The sequence below is a fragment of the Saccopteryx leptura genome, chromosome 2 (genome assembly GCF_036850995.1).
Source record: "Saccopteryx leptura isolate mSacLep1 chromosome 2, mSacLep1_pri_phased_curated, whole genome shotgun sequence".
In the NCBI taxonomy this organism is placed as follows: domain Eukaryota; kingdom Metazoa; phylum Chordata; class Mammalia; order Chiroptera; family Emballonuridae; genus Saccopteryx; species Saccopteryx leptura.
The window spans coordinates 115,887,577-115,907,671 of record NC_089504.1 but is presented as its reverse complement, the minus strand read 5'-3'; the positions used below and the strand labels follow the sequence as shown (position 1 = coordinate 115,907,671).

General features: G+C 34.7%; 1 protein-coding gene across 1 annotated transcript in view; it reads left to right on the top strand.

Annotated features, from left to right (window-relative positions):
- The window catches only part of FERRY3 (FERRY endosomal RAB5 effector complex subunit 3), a 50,208-nt gene that overhangs the window by 8,151 nt on the left and 21,962 nt on the right, over positions 1-20,095 (top strand). The window contains exons 4-10 of the mRNA XM_066368612.1: positions 3,143-3,324; positions 7,398-7,497; positions 7,594-7,715; positions 13,635-13,741; positions 14,494-14,691; positions 15,528-15,656; positions 18,798-18,872. Of these exons, the coding sequence (XP_066224709.1) occupies positions 3,143-3,324; positions 7,398-7,497; positions 7,594-7,715; positions 13,635-13,741; positions 14,494-14,691; positions 15,528-15,656; positions 18,798-18,872 (913 nt within the window). The remainder of the gene's footprint in view (positions 1-3,142; positions 3,325-7,397; positions 7,498-7,593; positions 7,716-13,634; positions 13,742-14,493; positions 14,692-15,527; positions 15,657-18,797; positions 18,873-20,095) is intronic.

The window sequence follows — 20,095 nt, the reverse complement described above, 5'->3', positions numbered from 1 at the left end:
CTAGATAGTGGTAGTGGGGATAAAAAAGATAACATGATTTTTTATTCATTTATTCAGCAGATCCTGTATATGGTCCCTGTGCTGTGCATCAGGGATATATCAACAGCACAAATTTGGTCCTCATTCTCATATACTGGTAGTGAAGAAGAAAGTTAATAAACAAGTACATGATTAATTTATAATTGTAAACATGTTATAAGGAAATAAGTAGGGTGCCATCATAGAGAAGTATGAAGGGGGAGAGATAGGAAGTGAGAACTTAGTTGATGTGGGTGTAGAGAACTCTTCTCTAAGGAAGTAACATTTAAGATGAAACTTAAAAGGTAAAAGATCTCTTGGCCCAGATTTCTGATTTGGACTACTGGGTAAATGGTAGAATGGTGGTTCCATTAATTTGAGGAAAGGCAAGTTTTTGCATGAAAGTGATGACTTCTATGAATTTTATACCTATTGAATGTGAGGTGCCTATAAGACACCCAAGTGCAGATGTCTCATAAGCACTTAGCTATGTAGACCTGGCACTCAGGAAGGATGATTGGACTGGAGACACAGGTGTGCAAGTCATTTATATTAGGTGAATTTTGAAGACATGGGATGATTGAAATTTTGCAGGGTGATTATATAAAATGAGATTAGATGCCTGGACAGAATCCTGACAAAACCCTGCAGTATAGTTGTGTATTGTCTTACTTTATTCTCTATGATAACGCTGGTATCTAGCACAGTACCTGCAAATAATAGGGCTTTGGTATGTGTTGGATAGGTGGGATAGATGGAAGGCAAAATAATGGATGAGTGAGTATACAAATAAGTGGAAAGACACTATCACTTAAGGCAGTGGTCCCCAACCTTTTTTGGGCCATGGACCAGTTTAATGTCAGAAAATATTCTCACAGACCGGCCTTTAGGGTGGGACGGATAAATGTATCACGTGGCCAAGACAAGCGTCAAGAGTGAGTCTTAGATGGATGTAACAGAGGGAATCTGGTCATTTTTTTAAAAAAACATCGTTCAGACTTAAATATAAATAAAACAGAAATAATGTAAGTGATTTATTCTTTCTCTGTGAACCAGTACCAAATGGCCCACGGACCGGGGGTTGGGGACCACTGACTTAAAGGAGAAACAGAGGAAGAAGAACCTGCACTGCCCCCCCCCCCAAAAAACCAACCAAACAAAAAAACCCTGCAAAGGAAAGAAGAACTGGCCAAATATGTAGAAAGAATGCAAAAGTGTATGATTTCATGAAAGTAAAGAGAAAAGAGAACAGTCAACAGTGTCTTGCTGCAGAGAAGATAAACAGGGAAAAGACTCAATAATATTCATAGGGTTTACCAAGTAATTGTATCTGTGGCAAGATCAGTTTCAGAAGGTTGGAGGGAGCAGAAATTAGATTTCTGTGACTTTAAGAATGTGTGGGAGTCTGGAAATAGAATGAGTACACATAACTCAAGAAGTTTGACAGTATGGAGAAGGATGAGACACTTGCAAAGTGGGGACACAGGGTCAGACGTCTGTTTTAAGGTAGAGATGAAGACTGGGAGGGATAGAATTTTACTGGGAGGAGGGACACTTCTTTCACTAGAGCAGAAAGGAAGAAAAAATGGGTGAATATCAACTAAAGAAAATTTTGCTACTTTGGTAACAGAAGTTGACAGTATTTTCTTCTCCTGCTCTACTTTATCAAGAACTAATAAAGACAGGTCATGTTTTTGGATGAGGTGAGGAACTGATGAGATAGTTGGATGTTTAAGGGAAAAACTGACCAGAGAAAGATAGGGTTGCCAGGCATCATTGAAGGGGAAGGTTAGAGTCAAATCAAACTGCCACCGTAAACTTGAGAGTTTCTGTAGTTTTTCTGCTGCAGCTCTCTACAGCCTGACTGTAAGACTTTAAGAGTTTTATTAGGTGGGCAAGAGAAAGAATAACAGTCAAGAGAATTCTGGACCATGGAATTCAGGTTGCATAGGGAAGAAAGTGAAGGTAGGTGGGAGCTGCTAATTTAATGGCTGGTAAAAATGAGAAAGTATATGGGTCTGTGGAGTGAAGGTTCTGATGAGGTTGAAGAACCAGTTGCCTGGGAGTAACTGAATGAGAAATCTCGGTTGAGGTTATAGTCAGAGACCATTTGAATTTGCGAGGTTGAGTTGTTCCTAGTGATGATATAGAATGGGTGACTGAGGTGGGGTGGAGAATGGGTGACTTATTAAAGATAAGGAGTTCAGGGAAGTAAGAAGACATGAGATGGGTTATCTACCTGGACATTCAAGTGATCAGGTTGATGACAGGATGTGAAGCAGAGAAGGAAGTATGTGAACTTAGTGCCAAAGCTTTCAGTGAATGAGGGTGACAGGTGGGTTGTTAGATAACATGGTCGATGGATTTGTGTGTGTGCTGAGGGTATCCCTGTTTTGCATCTCTGCATGTTCTTGTTTTTGTTGTTTATCAGTATTTACTCAGTCCCTTTATGATTTGATGGCTGTTTTCACGTGCCTAAGAGAATGCTTACATTTTTAGAAGAAAGCAGAATACTAGAAAAGGTCTAACTAAGAAAACTGCATGTTTTATCTTGATATAAAATTCTATGCATGAATTGGGTTTTCAAAGTCATTGCATCATCACACAGGTAACCTTATTTTCTAAAAATATAGCCTATAAAATATGTCTTAGCAATATATTTTTTAATAATGAAAACTTTTCTCTGATTACAGACATGCAAATTACTATACTATGTATTATATAATAATAGGAAGGAAGCAAAGGTCATCAGCAGTCTCAGTTTCCTGAAATGGCCATCATTAGCATTTTGTTGATCATCCCTTTGTGAATTTATGTGTTATTTTACAGAAATTGGATTATAGCATACTTTGTTTGTTTTGTTATTGTGGACACTTCCTATCTCTTCCACCACATCAGCCTCCTCCCCATCCCTGCCCTCTAGGTAACCCATATGACAACTTGGTTTACATCATTTCATTTTTCGTGTGTATACTCAGAAAATCCTAGATAACCAATATATAAATAGAGGGTCTTTCTGTCCTTGTTGGATGTATAAAAATGGAATCATATATGTACTTCTCTAGTAGTGTGTTAAATAAAAGTCCTACGTTATGATTTAAGAATGTCTGTGTATCATTTGTAGACCACATTAGAGCATGCAAGGCCTGAAGAGCCCAGCTGGGATGAAGATTTTGCAGATGTGTACCATGACCTAATCCATTCTCCTGCCTCTGAAACACTCCTAAATTTGGAACATAATTACTTTGTTAGTATCTCAGAACTGATTGGTGAAAGAGATGTGGAGCTGAAAAAATTACGAGAGAGGTATTTCAAATTTCTTGCATTATCATAATTAAATGTACATTATCAAATATGGTAGCCTGCAAAACTTGTTTTTATTTTGTTATAAAATTGAAGAATAAAATAGAAAAAGTTCTTTAGTGGTATAAATTAATTTTATTATGTGTTTTCAAATATCATTTCAACTGGAAAATCCTCAGAGGTTTATAAAACTTCTCAAGTGATTTACCTAAATAAATTATGGTGGCTTTATAGTCTTGTTTCTCAAAAGAGGAATAGCTTATTTCTGTTGAAGATTTGCTTTGTTCCAGGCACTGTACAAAGTGCTTTGGATGCTGTCAATAGTCAGTTCGGGCCACTATAGCAAAATAGCATAGATTTGGTAGCATAAACAAGAGAAACCTACTTCTCACTTCTGGCTTACAGCAGTGCCTTTCTGATGTGTGCTCACACGCCCTTTCTTCAGTGTGTGCTCCTAGTGTGTCTCTTCTAGAGCGAGCTCTAGCATCTCTTCCTCTAGGCGCTAATTCCGTTATGAGGACTTCAACTTCATGGCCTTTTCTAAACCTAATTACCTCCCAAAAGCCTACCTTCAGATACCATCACATTGCGGGGTTTGGATTTTAACATATGAACTTGGAGGTAATGCAAACATGCAGTTCATAATGGATGCCCCTATCTCATTTGATCCTTACTGCAACCCTACTATGTATTATGCCCATTATATAGTTGAAGGATCTGAGGCTTAAAAAAGTCAAGTGTCTTGTCTAAGGACAAGCTAGAATTTGAAACCAGGAAGTCTAACTCTAAAGCTCTTAAGCACTGTATCATACTGCCTCCCTATTCAGAACCTGTTTAAAACCTTACTGTGACCATAGCTTCTTTTGATTCATTTTGTAAGCTTATATACATTAGGGAAAAAACATACTAATATTCCAAGATATTTTAATTAGATACAAATTCATTCTGTATAGATTACTTAATACACGATGTGAACAATGTTACCATTTTTTTCTTTAGAGTAAGTGAAAAATTGCTAGCTTGTTTATTTTAAAGTGTGACTTTCTAGACTATTTCCTAGTAATTCCATAATTGTAGTAATAATTCAGGACACACTTTTAACTAATCCATTTTGATCTAGCTGACTCTAATAACATTTATTACCTTAAAAACATTTAATTAAGGCGTTAGGTATATGTGGCATTAAGATAGTTTTTTTTTTAGTGTTGCTGATGTGAAATTTCTTTGATTGTGAAAGTGTATTAGGAATAAATTACATATTATGAAATCAGTTCCATTGCTTCTGGCCTTCATTAGTTTCACGTTAGAAAACTGGGATTAGGAAGATAAGCATAATGTGTTATTTTGAGGGTTGTCATAGCTAAGAAAACTTAACACAAAAATCATAAGCAAATGGATTTAGTCATTTTCCTCTGGACCTTTTATTCTCATATTCAGTAAGATATTAGAATTGTCTCTTGTCCAAAAGAACATGATGTTCTCAGACATTTGTCACCATGGGTTTCAGTTTGCTTATTAGCTATTTGAGGCAGTTTATTTTTTCTGGATGGGATACGTGTATGGGTAATTGCCAACAGGTAAATAGTTGAAGCTTTGTCCCTGCAGGAGACAAAAATTTGATGTTTTTTCCTAGTTCTTTATTATGTAACCAATAAAATTATAAATACATTTTTAAAATAAATATTTGATTTTTTTAAATATGTAAAAATATAGTTACCTAATACTAGTTAATTACCTTTAGTTGAACATCATTCATTTGATTTTTCCTACCTGGGCTTCAAATAATGTAACTTATTTTGAATCTGTTCTTTGATCTTAGGTTTTCTGGGAGTATATTCATTCTCCCTATTTAGGTATATTAAAAAATTCCCAGCTTTGCCTTCTACAGTTTATATCAGTAGTTTTTACTGGTCTTTTTATTCAGCTGGTGAGCTACTTGAAATTGTGACCCACGTTGCTGCCTACTCCCTGTACCTCACAGAAAATTTCATAGGTGGTCATCAGTATTCTGTTACCCTTCTGGGGAGCTGGATTAACTAATTTTCAGCATCTACTGAAACTTGATACATTTTTTTTTCTATTGTGGAATAGTTTTCAGTAGGGGTTTGTTTTGGTTTGTGTTATTTTTTGAAATGTCCTTTGGCCAAACTTCTTGATGGGGCTTTGCTTTTTTCTCTTTCTAAAATATAAGTAATATTTGAATATATCTATTTTAGAAACAACTTTTTATAGTTCATCTTTTACATATCCAAACTGTTAGTTTGAAAAAGAAAAATAAGCTATGTTCCTCTTAGGGTACATAATACTTATCGCAAAGGTGCATAGTATGCTTAAGGTAGGTTGGAATTCACTGATGTCTGTGGAATTTCATCCAGAATTCTGTGCTTACTCCAGTTCATCAGCATAAGGGACATTTTCCTATTTCTCCTTTTATTTTAATTCCATTTTACATCTTTAAAAGACAGTTTCCGAGTACAGCATCAATGCAGTTATAACGATCTTTTATCCAAAGTGTGTTCAAGATAATATACAGGTTGTCCTAATTGTTGTATTTGACATACTGAGCTAATACATGTAGTTCATCTGAAATACAATAAAATTTTCTTAGATCTTAATTATAGAATATGTATATATATAATGTATTATTAATATTCTATCATTAGCTACTTGTGTTCCTGACACATTTAGGGTAAAATGTTCGTGAAATTTTATTTATTGAGTTCTTATTAATTAGTCTCCTTTTCCTTTCTGAAAATTTGCTTCTTTTGGCAAACCAGATTCAAGATATTTTTCAAAATGTAAACATGGTAGTGATGCTTTTTATCCACTAGAGGGAACATGTGTAATGTAAAATATTGCTATGGAAGTTTGTATTTATAAATATTTAAGTTATTTCTGTTTTAAATAAAAATCTTTCTTGCCAGCATAATCTTCACCTGACCTCTAATAGTTATTAAAAAGTTAATGGGGTCACCTTCATTAGAATTAAGAGGAGACTAAATGGTATTGAATACGTAATGCTAGAACATATCTATAGAAATGTTAAATGTATAATATATGAATGAATTTCATTTATCATATACATATAAGTATCTTAATCAGTTGTTATAAAGAAGTATAAACTTGCTTCTAAGAGCAATTTACTTAAATTAACTAGAATGATGTAAAATTCTGTTATTTGATGTTTGTTTCATTCTTTCTAAGTTTTTTTAAAATATATTTTAGAACAAACTTTTTAACATTTATATTAGAAGACATTTTTAATTTGAGAATTTTAATGAACTTATTTATTAAAATATAACATTACAAAATAGGCAACAAATTCTAGGGGAACAGCTCACTAAGCTTGCAGAGTAAGTACACCCATGTACCCATCATCTGGCTCAAGAAATAGAATATTTCGAGCACTGCCAAAGGTTCCCTTATGCCCATCTAGTCTCTATCTTTATCTGCCACAAATGACTGTTATATGAATTTATGATACCATTGATTAGTTTTTCCTGTAGGGAAAACCATTTAATTTCTGCACATTATTTATTTGGATAAATGAAGAATGTAAAACTAAAACATATCTTCAGAAGTATTTTCTGTTTCTTTGTAAAGGGAACTTAGGACTTAATACTGGTTTGATTCTTAGAACCTAATTGGCAGCTTCTGATTATAATATAAACTAACTTTCAAGGTTTGGAATTGCTGTACCTCATGTACAAATAAATAGAGAATGTACTTCAAGCTAGAATTGCAGAGTATCTTCTCTGAAGAAATCTGCAGGTGAAAAGGTATCTGGACTTTTAAATATTAGCCATGGAACTTGTAATGACCTAGATTTTGACTGCTTTGTATTAAAATTTTGTATTAAAACTTAGCTGCACAAATGATGTTGATATTATATGAAATTATTATTATTATTTCCACATCTCTACTTCTAAGGCTTCAAAATGCTTTCCAGTTCTGGGGCATCATCCTGTAAAACAAAAATTTTATTTTCACTTTGCAGAGGCTGTTCAGTGAATTTGAAGTGGTCATATACCTTAAAATTCTGATGACTGTATCTGATCTGCTTATTTATGTTTTAGACAAGGTATTGAAATGGAAAAGGTGATGCAGGAATTGGGAAAATCACTGACAGATCAAGATGTAAACTCACTGGCTGCTCAGCATTTTGAATCCCAGCAAGTAAGTGAAGTATAGTGGCCTTTAGATATGGAGTTACTTTTTTTTTACTTATTTTTGTAAAAAGATTAACTAGTTGGTATACTGGCTCTTTTTTAGGACTTAGAAAATAAGTGGTCAAATGAATTAAAACAATCAACTGCCATCCAAAAGCAAGAGTATCAAGAATGGGTAATAAAACTTCATCAAGACCTAAAAAACCCCAACAACAGCTCCCTCAGGTATGAACCACATATTATTATTATTAGATGAAAGTTCGTTATTGTTAATAATTTATGTTTATTATAAAATTGAACATTTTTATTTGTAGATTTTTTAAAGTAACCAATGAAAATTCAAAGTAATTTTATACATTTAAAAAATCTTTTGTAGGTTTCATGTGGATTATTTGGGAGGGGGATTAATTGGTTGGTTTAAAATAGTTATTTCTCCCCTAGAACTTAGACTTAGGTGTTTATACCTAAATACACTGAGTACTAGCTCTTGTTTCTTTAAACTGGTTTCCCTCAATGCAGTAAACGTTGTTGAATGCATCTTAAATGCCAAGCACTCTCTAAGCAGAAAAATAAAGATACCTGCCCATGTGGAGCTTATATTCAAGAGAGACCTGTAAATAAAACCATACTGTAGAAAGTGATATGTGCAGGAATAGAACATGTACAAGGTGCAAAAATAGTATAGAGGACTTTTCATAATTCATAACTTATATTATGAATTATAGCCTAAGTATGTTGTGTTTCATAGATTACCCTAGAGCTTGACAGTGCCCATGTTATTTCTTGGCTATATATTCATATATTTGAGAATATCTTCTTTCAAATCCTAGAATATATTCAATTGGAAATATAGTTAGTACAGTATGATAATTCTATTGTTAACATTTGCTGGTATATACAGGGTGGAGCAAAAGGAGGTTTACAGTTCATATTGAAAATAATACAATAATTAATATATAATACAAAAATAAACATTTTTGTACTAACAACTATAAACCTACTTTTGCCCCACCCTGTGCTATAAACATTTAAAAATAGCATTTTATTTGTATAATGTCAGTCTCCCCCATTAGTCTTGCATTGAAGACAAAACCACATCTATTTTTTCTACTCTACACCCAAATCCTTATAAAGTGTCTAGCTCTTAACACTGGCACATAAGACATACTCAATAAATATTTATGGGCCGGGAATAGGCAGATAGATAGATTATCACTAAACAATTTACCTGATACCTATAGTATATCTCCTCTTCTCTAAGTATTATAATTTTCATTTGCCTTATTGTTTTCCCCAAGACAACACCTTAGAAATATTTGAACAATTTTTATGATCAGAAATGGGATAACATTCATGATGTTAACATATTTGACTCCTCATTTCAAATGAAAATAGCGATGAAAACAATAAAGGGAGAAGCTATGGGGAAGCTGGACTGGAGCATCTGTCTGCTGTAATTTACAGTGATGTTTCTCAGACTGCTGCTTGCAGTCTGCCAGGGACCGTTCTAGATCTTCTACTTTCCAGTCAGGCTCTTAAAGTAACAATAAAATGAAATGGAATGGAACAGTACAGTGGAATAGGGAGGAAATGAAGCACATCATGCATGAACCTGGGTATAAATAAATGTGTGTGTTGAGCCAAAATGTAAAATATATACTATATACTGTGGTCAAAAGTGTGGACAGTCACTGATTTAGTTAGGGAAGCTGAGAAAACCTAGTGCTGAAAAAAATTGTCTTTCACTTTGCTTCTATAGTTACATAAATTCAATTTATAGATTTACTTCAATTGTGTAAATATTGACCTCAGGCTGCTGCTCATTTTAAAAACCAAATATTCCCAGAAAAGAATATTTTTACTATGACTTTGTTAGTTTGCTTTCTAGGGCAACAGAAATCTGTTTTCAACACAACTGTGTATGTGCAGAAGTCCTATATGAGTTTGATAAAAGTTATATTTTACTTTTTTTTGTGACAGAGACAGAGAGAGACAGAGAGGGGGACAGATAGGGACAGACAGACAGGAAGGGAGAGAGATGAGAAGCATCAATTATTTGTTGCGGCACTTTAGTTGTTCATTGATTGCTTTCTCATATGTGCCTTGACGGGGTGGGGGAGGAGCTACAGCAGACCCAGTGACCAGCTGGCTCAAGCCAGCGACTTTGGGCTCAAGCTGGTGAGCCTTGCTCAAACCAGATGAGCCTGCACTCAAGCCAGTGACCTCAGGGTTTCAAACCTGTGTCCTCTGCGTCCCAGTCCAACGCTCTATCCACTGCACCACCGCCTGGTCAGGCGTATTTTACTTTTATTCATTTATTTTGACTTTGTTTTTTTAAAGTAAAGTCTGTTGAAGGAGAAATTAAATAAATTAAAATTGACCTGTTTTAGGTTTACATTTTGATGATTTTTGTACACTTATATTTGTCCTGAAATCATCACAGCAATCAAGATAATAGCCTTTTTTTTTACACCTTTCTTTTCTTTTTGCACCTTTATAGTTAATATTTGTTCCTCTTGTCCATCTCCTGGCAATCTGATCTGATTTCTGTCCCTGTAGTTTTAATTATTCCAGAATGTCATATAAATGGAATTAAACTGGATCTTCCATTCTTAGCAGTTTGTGTCTTACTTCTTTCACTTAGTATAATGCTTTTGAGACTCATTCATGTTGTTCCATCTATAACTGGTTCTTTCCTTTTTATTGCTCATTAGTATTCTGTTATTCTTTGTTTATTCATTCACTCCATAATGGACATTTGTGGTATTTCTAGATTTTGACAATTACAAATAAAGCCATTGTAGACATTCATGCACAGGTCTTTGTATATGCGTATGTTTTCATTTCTCATATAAATACCTAGTAAGGGGATTGCTGGATCATGTGGTAATGTATGTTTAACTTTATAAGAAACTACTAGACTATTTTCTTATATTTTCTCATTTACACCACCAATGTATGTGGGTTCCAGAGGCTCCACTTCCTTGTGAACACTTGACATTGATATTTAGCCATTCTAGCAGGATTTGAAAGTGGTATCATTGTGGTTTACTTTGTATTTCCCTGATGGTTAATAGTATTGAGCCTTTTTTCATATGTGATCTTCCATTCATAGCTCTTTGTTTCTTTCTTATTATTGAGTTGTGAGAGTTCTTTATATATTCTGGATATGTTTATCATCAGATAAGTGTTTTACAAATATTTTCTTTCACTCTGTAACTTTCATTTTCTGAATAGTATCTTTTGAGGAGCAAAGTTTCATTTTAATTAAGTAAAATTTATCAATTATTAAATGTTTCATATCTTAGATAAGATAGCTTTGCCTAAAACAAGACTACAAAGATTTTATCCTACGCTTTCTTCTAGAAGTTTTATAGTTAAACTTATACATATAAATTATAATGTATATCATATTACATATAAGTAAATTATTCACTGTAAAATAGTAAATAGTTGTGCCTATTATATATATATATAATATATATATATAGTTTCATTTTCCTTATACTATCTTCATTTGGTTTTGATATCAGAGTAATGGTGGCATCATAATACGAGTTGTAGGTCTACTGATGAACCTGTCAAAGGAATTGATATCTGTTGTTCTTGATCTGATACCATGTTTTATTTCTAGTATTTTTGTTTTCTCTCCTTGTTGAAATTCCTCATCTGCCCTTGTGGGTTGTTTTACACTAGATCATTTAGCATTTTATTTATAGTTATTTGAAAATCCCTTTATTTCAGTCCCAAAATCTGGGTCATCTCTGGTTTTGTTTATTACTTTATCTGTTTACAGTGGGTTTGTTTGTTTGCTTGTCTTTTTTTTTTTGTTGTTGTTGTTGTTTTGTATTTTTCTGAAGCTGGAAATGGGGAGAGACAGTCAGACAGACTCCCGCATGCGCCTGACCGGGATCCACCCGGCACACCCACCAGGGGGCGATGCTCTGCCCACCAGGGGGCGATGCTCTGCCCATCTGGGGCGTCACTATGTTGCGACCAGAGCCACTCTAGCGCCTGAGGCAGAGGCCACAGAGCTATCCCTAGCGCCCGAGCCATCTTTGCTCCAATGGAACCTCTGCTGTGGGAGGGGAAGAGAGAGACAGAGAGGAAGGAGAGGGGGAGGGGTGGAGAAGCAGATGGACGCTTCTCCTGTGTGCCCTGGCCGGGAATCGAACCCAGGACTTCTGCACGCCAGGCCGACGCTCTACCACTGAGCCAACCGGCCAGGGCCTGCTTGTCTTTTTCTCTTTCTCTCTCTCTCTCTCTCAATGCTGGATATTGTATGTGTTAGAAAAGAGACTGAGTTTGGTTTTTGTTCCTTCAATGCATCACAAGCTTCATTTTCTTTAGCAGTAAGCTGCCACCACTTTGTGGTAAGAGTGGGGCTTTGGGTTTTAAAAGGTTTTTCTCTTTTGCTCCAGGCTCAGCTTTTGGTAGTCTTAGCAGGCCTTGCCACAGATGAGGTCTCTCTGCTGTTGATTGACCCCCCAGCAGTAGACTGTTGTATTACTTGGTGCTAGGCTTATTATTGGGGTTCGAGACAGGTCTCTGTTGTCTTTGTTCAGCTTCAGTCTAGGGCGAGCCCTGTATATCTGGGCCTTGGGCTTAGGGCTTTCTCAGCATTTCTACCTGTACCACTGAGGGGCACTCTTGTCCCCTGCCTGGCCTCCCGTGTTTTCTGGGAAGCACCTAGTGAAGGCCGATGGAAGAGTTTGCAAATGTATGCAGACTTCCCTTGTGCTTGGGCACATAGCTATTCTAAATTAACATGCTAACCTATACTTGACCTTTAAGAATTCGGTAAAATTTTAGCTTATTTCCTCTTACCCATTTACATTCTAGCAACGCATTTCTCACATGTTCTGCCAGAAACGAAAGTTGTGTCCTGTCTTTCCGTGGAGGGTGTGTCACTTTAGAATTCAGTTTACTTGGTTGCATTCTTACCTCAAATTTTTGATGGGCTCCATGACTTTTTATATTATATGCCTTTTTCTTTTTAGGATGGAAACAGTATTCTCTTGCGGCTTTTTGCATCTTAAGATGAGATATTTTATTAATATAAATTTAGTTTGGGTTTATATTTGCCCAGTACGAATGAAGTCAGAGAAACTAATGAGACTGCTTGGATTTATGCCAAAAATATAGTCAGGGGAATGGATGATGACTCCAGGCTGCTGTCATCTTCAGCACTCCAGGAAATTTAAATTGAACAATTGTACAGTTATAGTACCTCCATAGAAACCTTTTCAGGAAATACAAGAGCAGAGCAAAGAAAGTTCTTTAATGAGAGGAGAATGTTGGTGAGGGAAAAAAAATACAGGAATGATAATAAAGAAATAGAAGATGTGAATACGTCAAAATGAACTTCATCTTTTTTTGTTATTCCTTATTTGATGTTTTAATTTTTACTTCAGTTACTTTGCCTATTTTCTTGTTTTGCCTACAGTTGATCCTAATAAGCAATATGTATTTTTTAAAATGTCATCTTAAAGTAATGTTAGTCATTTCTTTTAATCATTCTCTTAAGCCACTATGAAATATATATATATATATATATATATATATATATATATATATATGTACTTTTTAAGTGGGAGGAGGGAAGATAGACTCCTGCATGCACCCTAACCAGTATCCACCCAGCAACCCCCATCTGGTGTCAGTGCTCAAATCACCAAGCTATCCTCGGTGTCCATGGCCCACGCCCGAACCAGTTGAGCCATTGGCTGTGGGAGGCGTAGAGGGAGAGAAGGGGGGGGGGCGGAGAAGCAGATGGCCACTTCTCCTGTGTGCCCTGACAGGGAATCAAACCTGGGATGTACATACGCCAGGCCGGTGTGCTATCCACTGAGCCACTGGCCAGGGCCTAGAAATATTAAATGATAATATATGAATTGATATTGTAGTTACTGAAAATGAATAATATGTACTACTTACTGTGAGGATATAAAGAACAAGTGAGAATTTTAGAACCTCTTGGTACTTATGACCTTTCTTGTCATCATGGATTAAGGTTAAGTTTAGGAATAAATTAAGTACTACTACCAGCTGTTAGTTTTGTGTCATTTCATCAGAAATCTTTCTTTTCTTTAAGAAAAGTTCTTGATAAACATGCCCGAAACTCAATAATTTTATTAATTTCAGTGAAGAAATTAAAGTTCAACCAAGTCAATTCAGAGAAGCAGCAGAAGCAAATGGAAGGATTTATGAGGAACAGAGAAAGTTAGAAGAAAGTTTTACCATTCATCTAGGTAAGTGTATTAATTTTTTTTTTTGTATTTTTCTGAAGTTGGAAACTGGGAGACAGTCAGACAGACTCCCGCATGCGCCCGACCAGGATCCACCCAGCACGCCCACCAGGGGGCGATGCTCTGCCCATCTGGGGCGTCACTCTGTTGCAACCAGAGCCATTCTAGCGCCTGAGGCAGAGGCCACAGAGCCATCCTCAGCACCCGGACCAACTTTGCTCCAATGGAGCCTTGGCTGCGGGAGGGGAAGAGAGAGACAGAGAAGAAGGAGAGGGGGAGGGGTGGAGAAGCAGATGGGCGCTTCTCCTGTGTGCTGTGTGCCCTGGCCGGGAATCAAACCCGGGACTACTGCATGCCAGGCCGACACTCTACCACTGAGCCAACCGGCCAGGGCCTGTATTAATTTTTTGTAGTTGTAATTTATTGTAACTTGTAAAATCATTTTAATGCTATAAGAAAAATTCCTAGCACATGAATAAAACATACCTGTTATTTTTAATTATAAAATATATCCTGCTCCAAGAAAGCCTACAGATTGTTGGCTACAAGTTTTTTGTTTTAGCTTATATATTATTTTTTGCAAATAAAAAGATTAAGTATTAATTGTTAGTAAGATGGAAAATTGCAAGACCCATTTTTAATGATTTGTAGCACAGCTGTATCTGGATTCTTGTCGCAGAGATTTGCATCCTCTTATACTGGATTATTGTAGCTAAGTGTCTGTCTGGGATCATTGTCGAAACCCCCCTCCCCAGGAGCTCAGTTGAAGACCATGCATAATTTGAGATTGCTGAGAGCAGACATGCTGGATTTCTGTAAGCACAAAAGGAATCATCGAAGTGGTGTGAAACTCCATCGACTGCAGACAGCGCTGTCACTTTACTCCACATCTCTCTGTGGCCTGGTTTTACTAGTAGATAATCGGATCAATTCATATAGCGGTATTAAAAGAGGTATGTTAACATTATACAAATTTATTTTGTTAAATTTCTTCTTTAAGTACTATTCCTACAAAGAAAGAAATTAAATTATAGAAACATTGAAATAAAATGGTAGTTTCCCCAGTTGAAGTAGACTAAACAATAACACACCCAGTCAGAGCTACTTCAGATTTGTTTCATTGTCAGCATGGTGTAGGGTACATCAGAATTATTTAATTTTTCTTAAAATTCAGTTATTTTCTAAATAATACTCTTACAGGGCCCTTGTTTCAGGGTATAACAAAAAGAATAATCAAGATGTTAATGAAGTTTTCAATTTAGAAACAGATCCTGGTTCAGAGAATTTTAATTCAACCATTTGTCCTTTTTTGTTTTTTAAATAACCTATTTCTTAAATGTCCTAGGCAAAATTCATACCTTTCATTATAGTACAACTCACTTTTTCATTGTTTAAAATGTTTTAAATATATAAAGTGTTTTAAAATATATAACTTCTTAAAAGAAGCTTGAATAGAGTTTATTTGCTATCATAAATATAAAGACTTTATATATTTTAGCACTCTTTGGGATTGGATTATGATTAAAGTATTGTTTTATTTAAAGAAGGCTTGGCATTACATTCACATTCCTTGTCTATTCCTTATTTACTCTTTTGAGTGATTAAGAAATTGTTTCTGAGCAAAACAAAATTGCTGTAACCTAACTTCATAAGACAGAATTGAAAGGACAAGTATAAGAAATCATACTTGTGAATTTTATATTGTTTCACCAGATCTCCTTGCCTGTAGGTAAATACTTAATAATTGATAGTTCTCTTTTAAAGTCTGTAAATGTTTTGTGTTCCTTAGATTTTGCCACAGTTTGCCAAGAATGCACTGACTTCCATTTTCCCCGAATTGAAGAGCAACTGGAAATTGTCCAGCAGGTAGTGCTTTATGCCAGAACCCAGCGCAGGAATAAGTTGAAAGAATCACATGGTCAGTGAAACTCAAATTTTTTCAAATTTTACTTTCCGTATGTTATATCCCTACACACTTTAATAACATGTAGGCTATCATTGAAATACAGAAAATTGTACTGGTGGAGAGATGGAAGAAAGAAAATAAAAACAAAATTCAATATCTTCTTTTTTTTTAAAAGATTTTATTTATTGATTTTACAAAGAGGAGTATGGGGAGTGAGAAGTATAGTTGCTTCACTTTAGTTGTGCATTGCTTGCTTGATGTATGTGCCTTGATCAGGCAAGCCTAGGGACTTGAACCAGTGACCTCAGGGTTCTAGGCTGATGCTCTATCCACTGTACCACCACAGATGAGGCCAAAAGTTAAGGTCTTTAGGAGCTTAGATTCTGTTCTTCATTCCCTTTCCCTTTATTTGCATGATTTTGGCAAAATCCTTTGCAAAAACTGTTTTTAAATTTCAGTTCTAAAGTTATATGTGAAATAGGCACTCAGGAAGATTGCTGATATTTCAACCTAAGTTCTATATCTAAAATAGACAGAATTATCACTGTAGATGGCATTGAGGTCACAGATAAATAGTAGCACCAAATACACATTTTACATCTTTTATCCACTTAGGTAGCATGAAGTCAATTACAAGAATTGTTTTCTGTTCTTTTAAAACATTACTATGTCCAGAACTATGTCCTGCTTTTTCTATTTCTGTCCATAATATAAGCATCCTTTTTAACTATTTAGGAAATTTACTGGAAAATGATTTTAAAGCTATAGGAAAAGTACATAGTATCTGTCTTCAGATTTCTATGTATACATAGAGAGACTTAAGGGAAGCAGGTAAAAGAAAAAACTCTGACTCAAATTACAGAGTAATTGTGCTTTTTTCACTGAATAATTTATCTTGGACATCATATCAATACATAAAGAGCATCTTCATACCTTTTTACAGGTGCCCAGTACTAATTCATTACAGGCTAGCTATTTCATTAATTATTTTCTTAGTGATGGACACTTAATCTGCTCCAAAGTTTTTGCTATTTTAAGTAACAATGCATGAATAACCGTGCACATATATCACTATCTATAGAATAGATTCCTAATGAGAAATTCCTGAATTAAAAGACACTTACTTTTATAATTTGGATAGTTAGCAATTGCTCTCCGTAACAGCTCTACCAGTTTAATATTCTCACTATAGGTAACTGTGGCTTTGCTGTGACAAGTATGAGTTATATATGACAGAACCAGCCTGAATGCTAGGAAACCAGTATGGTAACATACCCTAACAGCAGACCATTTGGAAAATTTCAGTATGTCTTTTTGTTCATCTACCATCTTCTTCCTCCATCTCTTTGAAACTAGCATTGATATAATCAGTAACATTTTAATATTATTCTTAGTAGTGACTAAAACATGAAAATTGAGATCATGACAGGTGTGAGAGGAGGAGGATTCTAAGTATATTTGTGAGAGATAGAAAGTGTGCAGTAAATGACAGGAAGTTTTTAAACCACATACAGTTAAGGCAATGTGTGTACATCATGGTGTTTATTTTGTTCTTGTTCAAGCAACTATTTTGTGGTTTAAGTGAGTCAGTAAAACAAGTAGGTTTATAAAAGACAATTCTCTTAGAGGAACCAGCATGTTGTTACAGAGAAGAAGTTTTTTGAAAATACTTTCTCTTTTTCTGTGCACACCCACATATTTGTGCTACCCGTTTATATCCTGATGCACAAGGACCTGTTTATTCTAAGACATTCTATTGTCTTCTTTACTGTGTTTATTATATTGCATTTTTATAGCCTACAAAAACTATTTCTTTTTGTGTGCATTTTATATAAATTTTTAAAAATGAAAAAATAGTTATTTTCTTAGTATGGAAAGGGAAATGGACTGAACTGTTCTGTCTTATTTACTTAGTAGGGATTCTGTGTGTTCATACCCCATGTGAACAATATTAGAGTCCTTTATTATGGTTTTTTGTTTTCTATACTGTGATCAGACACTTATGCAAAGGCTATGAATTACATGGCTCTGTCTGAGAAACTGTTACATTAAATATGGGTTCTGGCCACATAGACTTCTCTTTGTGCCTTTCTGCTCTTCCTCTGTCTGATTATGAAATGTATGTGTTTACAAGGTACAATGCTATCAATCAATTCATCAAAGTAGTCCTTAGGTAAAAGCATTGTTATTTTTATTCAGAACTTTCTTAAAACCATAATATTCCCTTGGTATTTGCAGTTTACTCACTTGAAGTTCTGACTCTTTTGAAGTGCTTTTCTGATGCTGAAGACCATTCCAAATAGTTTTGTATTTATTTGGAATAAGTATACAGCTTCTTAAAGAGAGCGATTTTGAATGCGAGTATTCATTCTGCATTTTTGAGTTCTGTTAGAGATCTTATAAAATTCATATGTATCTTCTATTAAAAATATATGTATGCATGTAAAATAACTAGTATTCAACCGTAATAGTGTGTGGTCAATTGTGATGTATCTTTTTTTTTTTTTTACCAACATTTATTCTTTTAAGTAATATGCCTTCTACAAAGAATAACTATTAACTATCTGAAAAAAGATTTGAAACCAAGTCTTACATATCTGTTTGAAAGAAATTATATGTAATGCTTGGTAAGAAGTAACAAAGTGATTTCTAGTACTGCTAACCATTTGTAGTTCTGAACAAGTTATACCAAAAACAGTGACTCAGATTCTAAAAATAAAGATGGCCACGTGACAAGTATTTAATAAAGTTATTTTATGTGTTGTTAACTTAGTGCCTTGAACTTCCCAGATGAAAAATTGGGTATTGGCAAGTCTAATGTGGTTAAGACATAGGATTTGGAATCTGTGTATGTAGGTTTGGGACCTGATTCTACCATTTACCTGTGCATTCTTGGTTAAGTTAATTAACCTATTTAAGCCTCTGTTTCCTCATATGTAAATGAAGTAGTAAAAGTACTTACCTCATAAGGTTGTGGTTATAAGCATTTTGTAAGTAAGAATTGAATGCGACTATTCATGTAAAGCCTGCATCAGAATGACTGGTACCTAGAGATTCTTAGTTAGTGTTTGCTGTTGTGACTGCTTGAGTAGTAGTAGTAATGTGTTTTCATATGTTGTGATGTTCTTTCACATTGCATTATCATATGAATAGATTCTGGAAACCGAAATGGAGGAAGTGATGATAAGACTAAAAATGCTGACAGAAACTATTTAAATATTTTACCTGGTAAGTACTTTTTTAAATTACAATTTTTCATATAATCATATACATTGAAATCAGATTTGAAATATAAGTTCTTATGGTGTACTTATAAAAAAAGTTTGTCAGTGTATCACTTTGAAACAAAGTCATATCTATTAGATGTAATATATACTTTCAATGACATTCTGCGATTTGCTGACTTTTATACATCCATACAAAAAATACTTGCTCAGGCAGTTGCATAAGTTTTATTGTTCTTCTCTATTTCAGCTTTTCTTTTATACATTATTTCTTAGTTTCTTAAATGAACCAAGAAATAATTTTACTCTGAAATATAAAACAAACAATGGTATGTAGAGATGTAAGCAATTAAATTTGTAGAAAGAACATGGGTCATCTGATTTATAATCTTTATTTCCACTTCCCCATCAATTTTTTTACTTTCCATTACTTGATTTCCTTATTGTTCTTGTATATACAGTATATAAATTGGAAATTCAGTCTCTTGATCCTCCCCCAGAATGAATTCACACTGGTGATCCTTGATGGTGTTTATATGACAGGTCATAACAGAGTGTAAAGTCTTTTAAACTAAATGGTAAATTGTTATTTCTTCATATTTCCTTCCGTAGATTTTCTACATGTAGGTCACATTCCATTTAATCTAAGCAAATAGCATAACTATGTCTGGTATTATCTTGTCAGCCCCAGTCAGTTAGCTTGTGGTCATCAGCTTCCGAATTCCCTTCCACCTTCAGATATCCTACCTTAGTAGATGATGTTAGCGGCCGGATTGCATCACCACATGCTGTTTCCTTCACTCTGTGGAACAGGAAGCTGTCCTCCTCTCCATCTAAAAATACCTTCATTGAGGAAGGATTCATTGTATTTCTCTTCATAGATCCATAATTTAAATCATCCATATTTTGTGGCTTTCTTAAAATGTGCCAATCTTATTATCTATTCTGGAAGTACTGATGTCTTTTTTTTTTTTTTTTTTTTTTTAATTTTTATTGCTATATTTATTTCCTTCCTTACTCAATTTTGGAAAAAGATTACAGGTTAGTATCTCACTGTCACCACCACATCAGGAAAATGTCATAAGTCTGCATTAGAAAAGGACTATTAAACTATCCAGGTTAGATATGCGGATATCATCTGAATTTCCATTTAGTTAATGATGCCTACACAGCTAGAAGTAAATGAGAGAAAAAAGATCCGAATCACAAATGTTTTTAATTGTTTAA